The sequence below is a fragment of the Pongo abelii genome, chromosome 2 (genome assembly GCF_028885655.2).
Source record: "Pongo abelii isolate AG06213 chromosome 2, NHGRI_mPonAbe1-v2.0_pri, whole genome shotgun sequence".
NCBI lineage: Eukaryota > Metazoa > Chordata > Mammalia > Primates > Hominidae > Pongo > Pongo abelii.
The window spans coordinates 8,728,908-8,746,759 of NC_085928.1; the positions used below are offsets into that span (position 1 = coordinate 8,728,908).

General features: G+C 46.4%; 1 protein-coding gene across 4 annotated transcripts in view; it reads right to left on the bottom strand.

The window, feature by feature from the left end:
* Window positions 1–14,732: 14,732 nt before the first annotated feature.
* EFCC1 (EF-hand and coiled-coil domain containing 1) overlaps window positions 14,733–17,852 on the bottom strand; it is a 41,428-nt gene continuing 38,308 nt past the window's right edge. For all 4 annotated transcript variants that reach the window (XM_002813156.6, XM_054550578.2, XM_054550577.2 and 1 more), the window contains one exon: window positions 14,733–17,790. In XM_002813156.6, coding sequence (XP_002813202.3) covers window positions 17,654–17,790 — 137 coding nt within the window. In that variant the 3' untranslated portion in view covers window positions 14,733–17,653. The remainder of the gene's footprint in view (window positions 17,791–17,852) is intronic.

Below are 17,852 nucleotides of genomic sequence, written 5' to 3' on the forward strand. Positions count from 1 at the left end.
CCGGAGCTCATGATTGGAGGCACTTTGGAACATTTTACCATTCATTTCTCCTCTCAGGGACAGCATTCGCCACCCAGTGGAAACAGTGTGAAATTACAGGACATTTTTTGCTGTGGGGAGTGCAAATTAAGGTCAATGGAATGATTTTCTTTTTTTGCCAGAAGGTGAGAGAGAGGACATTAGTTGGAATTTCCCAGAAAATATTTTTAATGTGTTGCAGGCCATTTGAACAATCCCAAAGAAGCTCTTATAGAAAAAAGGCTAAAGCAGAGTGGAAGATGTGAAGTCTATTCATAAATGTTCGATTCTCCTATTTTTTGAAACCTTGTAGGATGACTGCCCCGTCCGCCTCTCTATGCATCTAGGCCTGGCTTTGTAGGCATGGGGCTGGGGTGGCTGCAGGGGACTCCCTGCTCAGAAGGGCCCTGTGCCTGGGGTTGTAAGCTCTGTAGCTGCTGTCTTGAAATTAATAACAATATTATCTTTAAATTTGTATTTTGTAAGGGAAGTCTGATGGGACAGTAGGCATGCATGTGGGACTTGGAGCCTGGGCCACAAGCAGTGCCCCTCCCAGCACCTCCTTGCCTTTTGACTCTCTGGGCCCCTGCACCCTATCCCCTCACCCCCACCCCAGGGCCTGAAAAAGTATGCACTCCCCTGACCCCTGTATCTCTGCACCCATGAGTGCCCCTTCAGCTGGCTTCATGTCTGGGGACCCTTGTACTCCTTCCAACCTGCTAGTGATTATTGTCAGGGCTCCAGTGGTTACTGGTAAACCTACATGACTGCCACAGCGCTCCCTGTGACAGCTCAGTGGGTAGCGTGGAGGACTGCGAGAATCTGCCACAGACATATGTGCGTAGCCCCTATGCTCTGATGGAGAGTGAGTCTCTGTTGGGAAATTTGTTATTACTGCTCCATGACAAACCATCCCCCAAAACTAGCAGCTTCAAACAGTATCATTTTTAATTTTAATTATTTATTTATTTTAAATTTTTTAGAGACATGGTCTCACTCTGTCACCCAGGTTGGAGTGCAGTGGTGAGATCCTAGCTCACTGCAGCCTGGAACCCTTGGGCTTAAGAGATCCTCCCACTTCAGCCTCCTAGGTAGCTGGGATCATAGGCATGCACTGCCACAGCCAGCTAATTTGTTGTTATTGTTGTTGGAGATGGGGTCTCCGTAGGTTGAGCTGTTCTCAAACTCCTGAGCTCAAGTGATCTTTCTGCCTTAGCCTCTCAAAGCACTAGAATTACAGGTGTGAGCCACCATGCCCAGCTCAACAATGACATTTATTTACTTATTATCTCACTTGTTTCTGTGGGTCAATAACTTGGGAGTGGCTTAGCTGAATGGTTCTGGCTGTTGCAGTCAAGATCTCAGCCCAATGAGACCAGCATCAGAGGACTTGGCCTGGGCTGGAGGGGACGCTTTTGAGATGTGAGTCGTGGCTGTTGGCAGGAGGCCTCAGTTCCTTGCTGGCCATTGACAGGAGACTTCGGTGACTCTCCGTGTGGCTCTCTGCACAGGGCAGCTATCTTCCTCCTGAGCAAGGGATCTGACGGAGAGCAAGGAGGGAGCTGCCAGGCCCCTTATGACCTGGTCTCAGAAGCTGCACCAGCAACTCTGCCACACGCTGTTTATTAGTGAGTCATAAAGTCTATCTAGCTCACTTTCAAAGGGAAAAGTGTTAATGAGCCTTTACGATTTTTTTTTTTTAAGAGACAAGGTTTTGCTCTGTTGCCCACACTGGAGTGCAGTGGTGCAATCATGGCTCACTGTAATCTTGAACTCCTGGGCTCACATGTAGGCTTCCCATCTTGAAGGAAGAGTATCAAAGACTTTGTGCATGTATCTTAACAGGAAATTTTCAAATTCAAGTAACTGCAAGGCTTCTATCAGAAAATAAAGCTCTAACCTTTACGGAGAGGCATCAATCAAGGGATTAATTAGTTACTAGTAACTAGTAGTCCCTAGGACCCTCAAGTTATGGAGCCTTTTTTTTTGAGGCAGAGTCTCACTCTGTCACCCAGGCTGGAGTGCAGTGGTGGGATTTTGGCTTACTGCTGCCTCTGTGTCCCGGGTTCAAGTGATTCTCATGCCTCAGTGTCTCAGCCAGCTGGGACTACAGGTGTGCGCCATCATGCCCAGCTAATTTTTGTAGTTTTAGTAGAGACAGGGTTTCAACATATTGGCGAGGCTGGTCTCGAACTCCTGGCCTCAAGTGATCTGCCTGCCTTGGCCTCCTAAAGTGCTGGGATTATAGGCATGAGCCACCGCTCCCAGCCAGGAACCTTTTAGGTCAGAGTCGTGACTGTTTCTTGGACCCAAATATCACGGGAGGTTCTTTTTTTGGTGAAGGTTTCTCAGGAATTGTTGGCTTACTCTGTTTCTGGCCAAAGGAAACCCCATGTTTCCCATGGTTGCAGCTCCCTGGGTGCTACCATTTTGCTCCCTCGAGACATCGTCTCAGGCTTCAGCTCAGTGGACAAAGGCATACCTCCATCTTTCTGTGAAATTGCACCCTCTTACCCCTCTCCTCCCGTGGCCTCAGGGCTTGGCACTCAGTACAGGCCCTGCCTGCTGATCATGGTGCAGCCTTGTTGAGTGGTTTCAAGTGCGGGCTTGGGTGGGCCGGGCTGAGCTCTGAGTCCTGGCTCTGCTATTGCGCTGTGTGGCTGTGAGCACGAGTCCTCATCAGTGTCCCCAGCAGTAAAACGTGGATGTGGGAGAAGCCCCATGCCTGGTCTCTGTGAGTCACAAATGTTGATGCTGCCTTTGGTCTCCTGATCTGGGTTTTCCTCCAGGGAAGCCCCCTGGTCCTCTGAGGCCCTCATGAACTCTGAGGCTCATGCTGAGCTGACAGCGGCAGGCTGACCGTGGGCCAGGGCAGGGCATCAGGCAGGTGCTCAGTCACAGCCAACACCAAGGTGTTGAAATTACAGAAGTCTCAGCCTCTCCCCACTGGGCAAAAGGGAAGGCCGTCCAGGCTGCAAACCAGCGACATTCAGAGGGTCCAGGATGCCCCAACTCTAGGCTGACTCTGTGCAGAGACAGCTAAGAGGCTGCCTCTATCCATTCTCTAGTTCTTTCTTTTTTTTCTTTTTAAATAGGCTTTATTTTAGGTTCACAGCAACAGTTCCTATAAACACCCTGCCCCCCAACATGCACAGCCTTCCATATCAGTAACATCCCCAGTAGAATGGGGCATATGTTATTACTGATGAAACTACAAGGACATGTCATTATTGCCCAATGTCCATAGTTTCTGAGGGCCCACTCTTGGAGTCAGACATTCTATGGGTCGAGACAAATGTCTAATGACACATATCTACCGTTATGGTATCATATAGAATACTGTCATTACCCTAAAAAATCTTCTGTGCCCCCTCGTTCATCCTTCCCCATCTCCTAATCCCTGGCAACCACTGATCCTTTTACTGTCTCCATAGTTTTGCCTTTTCCAGAATGTCATACAGTTAGGATCATATAATATTTAGCCTTTAAAGATTAAATTCTTTCACTTAGTAATATGCATTTAAGGTTCCTACATGTCTTTTCATGGCTTGGTAGCTCATTTCTTTTTTTTTTTTTTTTTTGAGATGGAGTTTTGCTGTGTCACCCAGGCTAGTATGAAGTGATGTGATCTCAGCTCACTGCAACCTCCACCTGCCCCGCCCCCTGCCCTGCTCCGAGTTCAAGCGATTCTCCTGCCTCAGCCTCCCGAGTAGCTGGGATTATAGGTCCCCACCACCACGCCTGGCTAATTTTTGTATTTTTAGTAGAGACGGGGTTTCACCATGTTGGCGAGGCTGATCTCGAACTCCTGACCTCAGGTCATCCACTCGCCTCAGCCTCCCAAAGTGCGGAGATTATAGGTGTGAGCCACTGTGCCTGGCCTTGGGTTAATTTTTCCTAAGAGTGTAAGGTCTGTATCTAAGTTTTTTTTTTCCATTTGGATGTCCAGTTCTTCTAGCATCATTCATTTAAAGTAATTTTTCTCCATTGCATTTCCTTTGCTCCTTTGTAAAAACATCGGTTGACTATATTTCTATGGGTATATTTCTGGGCTCTCTATTCTGTTCCATTGATCTATTTGTCTATTCTTTTACCAATACCACACTGTCTTGATTACTGTAGATTTAGCATAAGCTTTGAGGTTGGGTCGTGTCAGTCCTCCAACTTTGTTCTCCTCCTTCAATATTGTGTTGGCTATTTTGGGTCTTTTGCTTCTCCATATAAACTTTAGAATCAGTTTGTTAATATCCAGAAAGTAACTTGCTGGAATTTCGATCAGGATAGCATTTGTTCTGTAGATCAAGTTGGGAAGAACTGAGATCTTGACAATATTGAGTCTTCTTGTTCTTAAACATGGAATCTCTCTCCATCTATTTCGTTCTTTGATTTCTTTCATAACAGTTTTGTAGCTTTCCTCACATAGAGCTTATACATATATTTTAAAATATTTATACTTAAGTATTTTGTATTTGGAGATGTTAATGTAAATGGTATTGTATTTTGAATTTCAAATTCCACTTGTTCATCGTTGGTATATAGAAAAGTGATTGGCTTGGTCGGGCGCAGTGGCTCACACCTGTAATCCCAGCACTTTGGAAGGCCAAGGTGGGCGGATCATGAGGTCAGGAGATCGAGACCATCCTGGCTAACGTCTCTACTAAAAATACAAAAAAAAAAAAAATTAGCTGGGCGTGGTGACGGGCGCCTGTAGTCCCAGTTACTCGGGAGGCTGAGGCAGGAGAATGGCATGAACCCAGGAGGCCAAGGTTGCAGTGAGCCAAGATCACGCCACTGCACTCCAGCCTGGGTGACAGAGTGAGACTCCATCTCAAAAAAAAAAAAAAAAAAAAAAAAAAAAGGTGATTGGCTTTTGTGTATTAACCCTGTATCCTACAACTTTGGTATAGTTGCTAATTAGTTTCAGTAACATGTTGTTGATTCTTTTGGATTTTCTGCAACTTTGCTGATGATATGGTCATCTATGTAGAAAATCTTTATACCTTTTATTTCCTTTTCTTATCTTATTGCATTAGCTAGGACTTCCAGTATGATGCTGAAAAAGAAATGGTGAGAGAGGACATACTTGCCTTGTCCCTGATCTTATTGAGAAAGCATCTAGTTCCTCATTATTCCATTTATTGTTAGCTGTGGGGTTTTTTTGTGGATGTTCTTTATGAAGTTGAGGAAGTTTCTCTATTGTCCTAGTTTGCTGGGAGTTTTTACCTTGAATGGATGTTGGATTTTGTCATGTGCTTTTTTCTGCATTTATTGATGTGATCATGCGCTTTTTCTTCTTTAGCCTGTAGATGTGATGGGTTGCTTGATTTTCAAGTATTGGACTAGTGCTGCATATCTCGGATAAATCTCACTTGGTCGTGCTGTTTACTTCTTTCTATACATTGTTGGATTTGAGTTGCTAATATTTTGTTGAGCATTTTGCATCTATATTCATGAGAGATGTTAGTCTAGTTTTTTTTTTTCCTGTGTACAGTCACTTTTCCAGGCACTTAACATAATTCACTGAACAGAGCAGACAGAAATCTCTGTCTTCCTGGGGGCTTCCATCCCAGCTGGGAGCAGCCAGCCCCACTGGACGTCACTGGGCAGGTGGGACACACAGCATATGGCATGTGCTACTCCTGCAGATTTGAATGCATCCTCCTCTGCAGGGGTGAGGACTGCCACCCAGGGGCAGCTAAAAAAATGCGTGGAGTTTGGGTGGAGAGGGTGGGGCTGGCAGAATCCCAGCCCCTACATCTTGTGGATCCAGATAGCGGTAGAGGTCTGGGATGTCCCCTGCAGGAGGGAGGACTCGCAGAGCTGTGGATGGGGCCACTTGAGAGCCCATGGCCCCACCACACGTCCCAGTGCTGCTCGCCTGCCCATGCCTTGATGGGGTCCCAGGATGGGGAGTGGAGGGTAGTCTGGTGCACACCTCAGTCCTGCCCAGCATGCTGTGAGACCAGAGACTTGAATCTGCAGTCCTGAGAACAGCATCCTTGGAAGACTTGGCCACGCGGCAAACAAGGCCTCTCTGATGCGCCATAAAAGCCCTGCAGAAGCTGGGCAGGGGAGGACAGACTCGTGCGCTTCCTCCTCCTGCAGGGACTTATGCAGCACCTACTGTATGCAGTGAGTACAACAAACAGCAGGCATAGCCCCTCCACGCCCAGGCAGAGGATTCAGTGAGGAGAGGCCAGGAGGCAGAGGATGTGCCAGGCTTCCCTGCAGGCGGGGAGGTGGCAGTGGAGCAGGCTCTTTGCCAGCCCCTGCTCAGCGGCAGCAGGGCCCAGCCCTGTCGGGGACGATGAGGAACCAAGGCCCAGGCCGCTGGCTCTGCAGCCAACCGCCCAGAGGACCAGCCAGTCCACCCTTGCCTCAAGGTCCTGGTGGGCACGCCCAGTGCAGCACAGGCCGGCGTGGGTCCGTAGCACCGCGCCCAAGTCCTCCCTGAGCCCACGGGACAGAGCTGGAGGTGACCGCCTGGGACGAAGGGACGAAGCTGGCCGCACAGAGGGGCCTCCAGAGCAGGCAACCCAGACACCCATTGCTCAGATGTCCTGGCCTCACTGGAGAGGTGGGGGCTGCAGTCCACGGGGGTTGGAGAGCGGTTTTTCTTTCCGGAGGGGCCCTGGAGCTGGAGGCGGCCTCCCTTCCTCCCGGCTGTCGCTGCCGGTTCTCTGGAAGTCGCGGTGCGAGAGCACGGAGGGCCCATGGTCGAAGGCGGGCGCACACTGTAGCTCCGGGCCTGGGTTGCCGGGGCGTACCTCGGCCTTAGCAGGTTGTGAACCCGGTGGTGCCCCACACTGGCATCAGCACCATCTCGCCCACCTTGCGCGTGAGCTCCAGGGCAGGCCGCGAGCCGGAGTCGCGGGTGCAGGCGCGTCGGGAGTGCCAGGGAGGTCTGGCCGTCGGGCAGGCAGCCGCGGGAGTCCCCAGGGCCTCCTCGCGCACCTGGGGACGAGGAGCCACTTCTCTTGTCCGCCGGCCCTGCGGGACCAGCTGGAGGAGCGGAAGGCGTGGGCGCGGAACCAGGTCCAGCTGCCCGCAGGCCCCGCGTAGACCAGGCGAGGGGCGTCCACGTCCAGCGCGCCCTGGGCCGGGAGGCGAACGACCGGGCGGACACGTCCCTTGCCGAGGGCCCCTGAATGGATGCCAGTCCCAGAGGTGACGACCCCTTGGGGCAGTAGCCGCCCTGGATGTGCTCCTCTCAGCAGCCGCTGCAGTCTCTGAGGGGCACGTTCTCTTGAGGTTCGGGTTGTATTCTTGGGGTTCGAGCTGTATTCCTGGACCCTGGCTCCCGGGTCCGCCGCAGTTGGTCCAAGTCGGGGGCCCCCTCCGGCGTCACCCAGCGCCGCGGCTGCCCCAGCCTCGGGTGCAGGCGCGGGAGCAGCGCAGGGCGGCTCGGGCAGCCGGAGGCCCTGCAGAAGTCGGCGCAGGAGAAGGCGCGAGGCTCCAGGATGTAGGCCACGCCCTTCCCGGTCGCCTCTCTCAGGCCTCCGAAGTGGTGCTCCGCGGGGGCGCTGCTCGGTCCATCAGACGCCCCGGGCGGGGGACCCGGACCGCGGGGACCTGCGCGGGGTGGAGGCCCGGCCCTTAGGGCCCAGGCCTGCTCCTCACTTCCGCCGGAGCAAATTGTAGGTTTTTTTTCTTTTTTTTTTCTTTTATTATTATTATTATTATCATCATTATCATACTTTAGGTTTTATGGTACATGTGCGCAATGTGCAGGTAAGTTACATATGTATACATGTGCCATGCTGGTGCGCTGCACCCACCAACTTGTCATCTAGCATTAGGTATATCTCCCAATGCTATCCCTCCCCCCTCCCCCCACCCCACAACAGTCCCGGAAGTGTGATGTTCCCCTTCCTGTGTCCATGTGTTCTCATTGTTCAATTCCCACCTATGAGTGAGAATATGCGGTGTTTGGTTTTTTGTTCTTGCGATAGTTTACTGAGAATGATGATTTCCAATTTCATCCATGTCCCTACAAAGGACGTGAACTCATCATTTTTTATGGCTGCATAGTATTCCATGGTGTATATGTGCCACATTTTCTTAATCCAGTCTATCATTGTTGGACATTTGGGTTGGTTCCAAGTCTTTGCTATTGTGAATAATGCGGCAATAAACATACGTGTGCATGTGTCTTTATAGCAGCATGATTTATAGTCCTTTGGGTATATACCCAGTAATGGGATGGCTGGGTCGAATGGAATTTCTAGTTCTAGATCCCTGAGGAATCGCCACACTGACTTCCACAAGGGTTGAACTAGTTTACAGTCCCACCAACAGTGTAAAAGTGTTCCTATTTCTCCACATCCTCTCCAGCACCTGTTGTTTCCTGACTTTTTAATGATTGCCATTCTAACTGGTGTGAGATGGTATCTCATTGTGGTTTTGATTTGCATTTCTCTGATGGCCAGTGATGGTGAGCATTTTTTCATGTGTTTTTTGGCTGCATAAATGTCTTCTTTTGAGAAGTGTCTGTTCATGTCCTTCGCCCACTTTTTGATGGGGTTGTTTGTTTTTTTCTTGTAAATTTGTTGGAGTTCATTGTAGATTCTGGATATTAGCCCTTTGTCAGATGAGTAGGTTGCGAAAATGTTCTCCCATTTTGTAGGTTGCCTGTTCACTCTGATGGTAGTTTCCTTTGCTGTGCAGAAGCTCTTTAGTTTAATTAGATCCCATTTGTCAATTTTGGCTTTTGTTGCCATTGCTTTTGGTGTTTTAGACATGAAGTCCTTGCCCATGCCTATGTCCTGAATGGTAATGCCTAGGTTTTCTTCTAGGGTTTTTATGGTTTTAGGTCTAACATTTAAGTCTTTAATCCATCTTGAATTGATTTTTGTATAAGGTGTAAGGAAGGGATCCAGTTTCAGCTTTCTACATATGGCTAGCCAGTTTTCCCAGCACCATTTATTAAATAGGGAATCCTTTCCCCATTTCTTGTTTTTGTCAGGTTTGTCAAAGATCAGATACTTGTAGATATGTGGCATTATTTCTGAGGCCTCTGTTCTGTTCCATTGATCTATATCTCTGTTTTGGTACCAGTACCATGCTGTTTTGGTTACTGTAGCCTTGTAGTATAGTTTGAAGTCAGGTAGTGTGATGCCTCCAGCTTTGTTCTTTTGGCTTAGGATTGACTTGGCGATGCGGGCTCTTTTTTGGTTCCATATGAACTTTAAAGTAGTTTTTTCCAATTCTGTGAAGAAAGTCATTGGTAGCTTGATGGGGATGGCATTGAATCTGTAAATTACCTTGGGAAGGATGGCCATTTTCATGATATTGATTCTTCCTACCCATGAGCATGGAATGTTCTTCCATTTGTTTGTATCCTCTTTTATTTCCTTGAGCAGTGGTTTGTAGTTCTCCTTGAAGAGGTCTTTCACATCCTTTGTAAGTTGGATTCCTAGGTATTTTATTCTCTTTGAAGCAATTGTGAATGGGAGTTCACTCATGATTTGGCTCTCTGTTTGTCTGTTATTGATGTATAAGAATGCTTGTGATTTTTGCACATTGATTTTGTATCCTGAGACTTTGCTGAAGTTGCTTATCAGCTTAAGGAGATTTTGGGCTGAGACAATGGGGTTTTCTAGATATACTATCATGTCATCTGCAAACAAGGACAATTTGACTTCCTCTTTTCCTAATTGAATACCCTTGATTTCCTTCTCCTGCCTAATTGCCCTGGCCAGAACTTCCAACACTATGTTGAATAGAAGTGGTGAGAGAGGGCATCCCTGTCTTGTGCCAGTTTTCAAAGGGAATGCTTCCAGTTTTTGCCCATTCAGTATGATATTGGCTGTGGGTTTGTCATAAATAGCTCTTATTATTTTGAGATACGTCCCATCAATTCCTAATTTATTGAGAGTTTTTAGCATGAAGGGTTGTTGAATTCTGTCAAAGGCCTTTTCTGCATCTATTGAGATAATCATGTGGTTTTTGTCTTTGGTTCTGTTTATATGCTGGATTACATTTATTGATTTGCGTATATTGAACCAGCCTTGCATCCCAGGGATGAAGCCCACTTGATCATGGTGGATAAGCTTTTTGATGTGCTGCTGGATTCTGTTTGCCAGTATCTTATTGAGGATTTTTGCATCAATGTTCATCAAGGATATTGGTCTAAAATTCTCTTTTTTTGTTGTGTCTCTGCCAGGCTTTGGTATCAGGATGATGCTGGCCTCATAAAATGAGTTAGGGAGGATTCCCTCTTTTTCTATTGATTGGAATAGTTTCAGAAGGAATGGTACCAGCTCCTCCTTGTACCTCTGGTAGAATTCGGCTGTGAACCCATCTGGTCCTGGACTTTTTTTGGTTGGTAAGCTATTGATTATTGCCACAATTTCAGCTCCTGTTATTGGTCTATTCAGAGATTCAACTTCTTCCTGGTTTAGTCTTGGGAGGGTGTATGTGTTGAGGAATTTATCCATTTCCTCTAGATTTTCTAGTTTATTTGCATAGAGGTGTTTGTAATATTCTCTGATGGTAGTTTGTATTTCTGTGGGATCGGTGGTGATATCCCCTTTATCATTTTTTATTGCATCTATTTGATTCTTCTCTCTTTTTTTCTTTATTAATCTTGCTAGCGGTCTATCAATTTTGTTGATCCTTTCAAAAAACCAGCTCCTGGATTCATTGATTTTTTGAAGGGTTTTTTGTGTCTCTATTTCCTTCAGTTCTGCTCTGATTTTAGTTATTTCTTGCCTTCTGCTAGCTTTTGAATGTGTTTGCTCTTCCTTTTCTAGTTCTTTTAATTGTGATGTTAGGGTGTCAATTTTGGATCTTTCCTGCTTTCTCTTGTGGGCATTTAGTGCTATAAATTTCCCTCTACACACTGCTTTGAATGCGTCCCAGAGATTCTGGTATGTTGTGTCTTGGTTCTCGTTGGTTTCAAAGAACATCTTTATTTCTGCCTTCATTTCGTGATGTACCCAGTAGTCATTCAGGAGCAGGTTGTTCAGTTTCCACGTAGTTGAGTGGTTTTGAGTGAGATTCTTAATCCTGAGTTCTAGCTTGATTGCACTGTGATCTGAGAGACAGTTTGTTACAATTTCTGTTCTTTTACATTTATTGAGGAGAGCTTTACTTCCAAGTATATGGTCAATTTTGGAATAGGTGTGGTGTGGTGCTGAAAAAAATGTATATTCTGTTGATTTGGGGTGGAGAGTTCTGTAGATGTCTATTAGGTCCGCTTGGTGCAGAGCTGAGTTCAATTCCTGGGTATCCTTGTTGACTTTCTGTCTCGTTGATCTGTCTAATGTTGACAGTGGTGTGTTAAAGTCTCCCATTATTAATGTGTGGGAGTCTAAGTCTCTTTGTAGGTCACTCAGGACTTGCTTTATGAATCTGGGTGCTCCTGTATTGGGTGCATATATATTTAGGATAGTTAGCTCTTCTTGTTGAATTAATCCCTTTACCATTATGTAATGGCCTTCTTTGTCTCTTTTGATCTTTGTTGGTTTAAAGTCTGTTTTATCAGAGACTAGGATTGCAACCCCTGCCTTTTTTTGTTTTCCATTTGCTTGGTAGATCTTCCTCCATCCTTTTATTTTGAGCCTATGTGTGTCTCTGCACGTGAGATGGGTTTCCTGAATACAGCACACTGATGGGTCTTGAGTCTTTATCCAATTTGCCAGTCTGTGTCTTTTAATTGGAGCATTTAGTCCATTTACATTTAAAGTTAATATTGTTATGTGTGAATCTGATCCTGCCATTATGATGTTAGCTGGATATTTTTCTCGTTAGTTGATGCAGTCTCTTCCTAGTCTCGATGGTCTTTACATTTCGGTATGATTTTGCAGTGGCTGGTACCGGTTGTGCCTTTCCATGTTTAGCGTTTTTTTTTCTTGTAACATCTTGTCGGGTTTTGGTATTGGGTCATGCTGGCCCCATAGAATGAGTTAGAAGGCATTCCCTCTGCTTCTATCTCTTGCAAGAGATTGTGGAGAATTAGTATAATTTATTCCTTAATGTTCACAGGTAGAATTCACCAGTGTACTCATCGGGGCCTGTTCTTCCTGTTTTGGAGGATTATTAATTATTAAAGTCTTTAATAGAGGCCTATTCAGATTATCCGTTTCTTCTTTTTTTTTTTTTTTTTTTTGAGACGGAGTCTCTCTCTGTCGCCCAGGCTGGAGCGCAGTGGCGCGATCTCGGCTCACTGCAAGCTCTGCCTCACGGGTTCATGCCATTCTCCTGCCTCAGCCTCCCGAGTAACTGGGACTACAGGCGCCCGCCACCATGCCCAGCTAATTTTTTTGTATTTTTTTAGTAGAGACGGGGTTTCACCGTGTTAGCCAGGATGGCCTCGATCTCCTGACCTCGTGATCCACCCGCCTCGGCCTCCTAAAGTGCTGGGATTACGGGCGTGAGCCTCCGCGCCCAGCCTGTTTCTTCTTATATGAGTTTTGGCAGACTGTGTCTTTCAGGAAATTGATCTATTAAACATAGATTACCAAATTTGTCGGCATAGATGCTTCATAGTATTCCTTTAATATCCTTTTGATGTCTGTGGGCTCTGTAGTGATGTTCCTCTTTCATTTCTGATATTAGTAATTTGTATCTTCTTTTTTTTTCTTTAATTAGGTTGGCTAGAGGCTTATCAATTTTACTGATATTTTCCAAGAACTGGCTTTTGGTTTTGCTGATTTTCTCTCTGATTTTATGTTTTTAATTTCATTGATTTCTGCTCTAATTTTTATTATTTCTTTTCTTCTGCTTACTTTGGAGTTAATTTGCCCTTCTTTTTATAGTTTAATGAGGTGGAAGTTTAGATTCTTGATTTTAGATATTTTTTCTTTTCTAATATATGCATTCAGGGCTATAAATTTTCCTCTAAGCAGTGCTTTTGCTGCATTCCACAAATTTTGCTTCACTGTATTTTTATTTTTATTTTGTTCACAGTATTTTTTGTGGCGGGGGTATAGGGTCTCACTCTGTGGCCCAGGCTGTAGTGCGGTGGTGTGATCTCTCCTCACTGCAACCTCCACCTCTGGGGTTCAAGTGATTCTCGTGCCTCAGCCTCCAGAGTAGCTGGGATTGCAAACATGCGCCACTACACTTGGCTAATTTTTGTATTTTTAGTAGACACTGGGTTTCACCATGTTGGCCAGGCTGGTCTGGAACTCCTGACCTCAGGTGATCCCCCCCACCTTCACCTCCCAAAGTGCTGGGCCTATAGGCATGAGCCACCGCACCCAGCCTAGTTCACAGTATTTTAAAATTTCTCTTAAGAGTCCCTCTTTGACCCATCTGTTATTTGGAAGTGTGTTGTTTAACCTCCGAGAATTTTGGGATTTTCTAGCTATCTTTCTATTATTGATATCCAGTTTAATTCCATTGTCATCTGAGCCCACTGTATGATTTGTATTCTTTTAAATTTGTTAAAGTGTGTTTTATAGCCCAGAATGTGGTTTATCTTGGTGAAGGCTCTGTGTGAGCTTCAGGAGAATGTGTATTCTGTTGTTCTTGGGTATTCTATCCATGTCATTTAGATCCAGTTGACACATGGTGCTCTTAAGTTCAACCATGTCCTTACTGATTTTCTGCCTGCCGGATCTGCATCTGTCCCTTTCTGATAGAGGTTGTTGAAGTTTCCAACAAAAATAGTGAATTCATTTTTTTGGTAGTTCTATCAGTTTTTGCCTCACATATTTGCCACACTCTTATTAGGTGTATACACATTAAGGATTATTACGTCTTTTTGGAGAATTGACTTGTTTATCATTAGTCTGCTCTGTCTGAAATTATTACAACTACTTCAGCTTTCTTTTTTTTTTTTTTTGTTTTTTTTTTTTTTTTAAGACAAAGTCTCCCTCTGTCGCCCAGCTTGGAGTGCAGCAATGCCATCTCAGCTCACTGCAAACTCTGCCTCTCGGGTTCAAGCGATCCTCCCACCTCAGCCCCCCAGGTAGCTGGGACTACAGGCGCACAACACCATGCTTGCTTAATTTTTGCATTTTTAGTAGAGACAGGGTTTCGCCATGTTGTCCAGGCTGGTCTCAAACTCCTGGCCTCAAGTGATCTGCCCGTCTTAGCCTCCCAAAGTGCTGCGAGTACAGGCGTGAGCCACCATGCCCGGCCAGCCCACTTTCAAATAATACTGTATTGCTTATGGGTGGTACAAATACCTTATAATGACAAAATATTCCTAGTTATTCTCTCCTGTCCCTTGTACCATTGCTCTCATCCCTTTCACTTGTATGTCAACTATAATAATTGCCTACACTGTTGCTATTAATATTTTTAACAAACTGTTGTCTTTTAGATCAAATAATAAGGAAAGTTAAAGTTTTTATTTTACCTTTATTTATTCCTTCTCTAAAGCTCTTCCTTTCTTTATGTAGATCCAGATTTTGGACCTGTGTAATTTTCCTCCTCTCCAAAGGACTTCTTTTAACATTTCTTGCAAGCCAGGTGTACTGGCAACAAATTCCCTAAATTTCTGTTTGTCTGATGAAAGTCTTTATTCCTTCTTCACTTTCGAAGTATAATTTCACAGGATACACAATTCTCGGTGTATTTTTTTTTCCTCTCTACACTTTAACTATTTCATTCCACTCTCTTCTTGTTTGCATGGCTTCTGAAAAGAAGGCTGATGTAAGTCTCACCTTTGTTGCTCTATAGGTTAGGTGTTATTTTTCCCTCTGGCTTCTTTCAAGGTGTGTTCTTTATCATTGATTTTCTGAAGTCAGAATGTACGATGCTTAGGTGTAGTTTTTTTTTTTTTTCTTTTCTTTTTTGCATGTAACCTACTTGTGTTCTCTGAGCTTCCTGGATCTGTGTCTGACATTAATTCGGGGAAATTCTAAGTCATTATTACTTTAAACGTGGTTTGTGTTCCTTTGTCTTTTTCTTCTCTTTCTGGTACTCTCACTATGCATGTTACAGCTTTTGTAGATGTCCCGCAGTTCTTGGATATTCTGCTCTTTCCCCCATACTCCTTGGTCTTTTTTCCTCTTTGCTTCTCAGTTTTGGAAGTTTCTAGTGACATATTCTCAAGCTCAGAGATTCCTTCCTCAGCTGTGTCCTATTTGCTAATGAGCCCATCAAAGGCATTCTTCATTTCTGTTACCGTGTTTTTTAGCTCTAGCATTTCTTTTTGATTCTTTCTTAGAATTTCCACCTCTCTGATTACATTACTCATCTGTTCTTATATTTGTCGACTTTTTCCAAGAGAGCACTTGCATATTAATCACAGTTGTTTTAAATTCATAGCCTGATGATTCCAACATCCCTGCCATATAGCTGGGTCTGATTCTGATGCTTGCTCTGTTCTTCAAACTGTGCTTTTTGCCTTTTAGTCTGCCTTGCATTTTTTGCTAAAAAGGTAGGCATGCTGCTTTTACCTTTTACCCGTAGGTAAAGAGGACTTTAGTGATGTGGTGGGAAGGTGTGGTGGGAAGGGATGTGTTCTATAGTCCTATGATTAGATCTCAGTCTTCTAGTGAGCCTGGGCCCTGGGCTGTGAACTTCTTAGGTTTTCTTTCTCTTACGTGGGACAGGATGGCTGAAGGGACTGGAGTTGGGTATTTCTCTTCCCCCAGTTTGATTAGGCTCTAATAAAACCCTAGTGGGTTAGGCCCTGGTAAAATAGTTTCTTTTGATGGTAGGCTTTGCTAAAAAGCACAGAATGTCCTGGCATATTTTTAAATGGTTACTTTCCCCTGTTCCTGCCAGAAGCACGAGGGGACTTTTTCTTCTATTTTCACCATGAGAACATAGTAAAGCTCCTGGAGGTAAAACTCGCAAAAGTGTGGGAATCCCCCTGTGATGAGGTGCCCTGTGAGACAACATGGGGAAACTCTGTCTCTATTAAAAATACAGAAATTAAGCAGGCATGGTGTTGTGCGCCTGTAGTCCCAGCTACTTGGGGGGCTGAGGTGGGAGGATCGCTTGAACCCGGGAGGCAGAGGTTGCAGTGAGCCGAGATGGCGCCACTGCAACTCCAAGCTGGGCAACAGAGTGAGACTTCGTCTCACACACACACAAAAAAAGAACAAAAAAGAAGCTGAAGTAGCTGTAATAATTTCAGACAGAGCAGACTAATGATAAACAAGTCAATTCTCCAAAAAGACTTAATAATCCCTAATGTGTATACACCTAATAAGAGTGTGGCAAATATGTGAGGCAAAAACTGATAGAACTACCAAAAAATGATAAAGGAACCTATATGAGAGCTTTGAACTCTCATATATGTCCACAATGAGTTTTAACCCATGTGTAGGTTCATGTAGCCACCACCATGATCAGGACACAGAGCAGCTGGCCCTGTGACCAAGCTGGGACACATGGGAGCCTGCCTGGCCTGGGTCCCGCAGGCAGCGCAGAGCCTGAGGTGCAGGGCCGGTGGACTCCGCGGAGATGCGAGGAGCAAGCTGGGTGCATCCCTGCCTGCTCAGACCACCTGCCTGGGGCCAGCTCTGCACATGGCCCCAGGGGTCCTGGGGCCTGTCCCATCTGGCTGGATCAGGGGTGGGGGTGGCCCTTCTGTGGTGGCCACTGGCCTTGGTCTCTTTTATTCCATTTCCAGAGGAACCATCTGAAAGTTGCTGGGCCTGTGTTTCCCTGCTTAGGCGTTTGCAGCGGTTCCCTGGAACCCATCATCTTTGCAACCCTCCCTCCACCTCCTCCTCTGCCCCTGCTCCTCCCGACAAGGTTCAGAGCAGACTGGATTCCCCTGACTCCTGCAGTTTCCCCAGGCATTCCCAGGCTCGGACAGACCCCTGCTGGTTGGGCTCTTACAACACTTTATTTTACCTCCATTTAGCACTGGTTTCACCCCCATGGCACTGTTTGGCAATGGATCTTTCTCTCTAATGACAGTTTAAGTTAGGTGAGACCGGGCATCTTGGCCTACTCCTTCCTGCAACCCCACGACGCAGTTCAGGAGGAGGGGCTCGCAGTTCAGGAGTTAGTGCGTGTTCAGGAGCAGGGGCTCCAAGCACTGCATTCCTGGGGCCCCCCTCTGGTTCCACACCTTTGCTCTTGCCGTTACCTTAGGTTCTATGCCCTTCCCTCCTCTCTTTGCCTGTCTAAATCCTACCTGTCTTCTAGAGCTGGTTCAAGGCCAGCTTCCACCAGAGAGCCTACAGTGATTGTTCCTTCCTTGGAATTCCCTCAGCCTTTCCTAGTCATCAACATTTCCTGGGGTGTGGAGTGCTTTCCTACAGACCAGGTATCCCAAAGGTTGGGCCCAGTCTGCCTTGCAGCAGGCATGCTGGTGGGAGGAAGGAGACAGCACTGGGAGGGGAGGAGATCCTGAAACTCTGGGGAAGAGATTAGGGGTCAGACTCAGTCAGAAAGTGGGCACCTCTGCCCTGAGGGCAGGGGAAAGATACAGCATCAGGTGCAGGCTGATCCAGCAACTGCAGGGCTTTAATGTGGACTCTGGTGGAAGGAATGCAGGGGCTGTGAGGGAATGTGGAGGAGTCCAAGGAAGGGGTGGCCACCAGGTACTGCAGTGGGAGGCTCTGGGCTCGGGCTCAACCTTGGAAGGAGCCAGCAGAGACTCAAGTTCTGATGATGTGACGGTGGTCAGACCAGCTGTCAGTGGTTGGGCTGATCACGGAGGCTGGTCCAAAGGCAGTCAGGCTGAGCAGGGTGCCCACAGAGTGGGCCAGTAACCTCAGCAGGAGACGAGAAGGGGGTTGGTGAGCGCAGCTGCTGCAGAGGCTGGTGCCGAGGGCTGTCTCCGCAACAGCTGGCAGGCAGCCAAGGCTTGGTGCAGGGCATCCAGGATGGCTGCAGGGCTGGGCCTCCCCTCTGGAGGGAAACAGCAGGCAGGGAGGGCAGAATCAGTCTGCTCGCCTTCACCCACAGAGCCA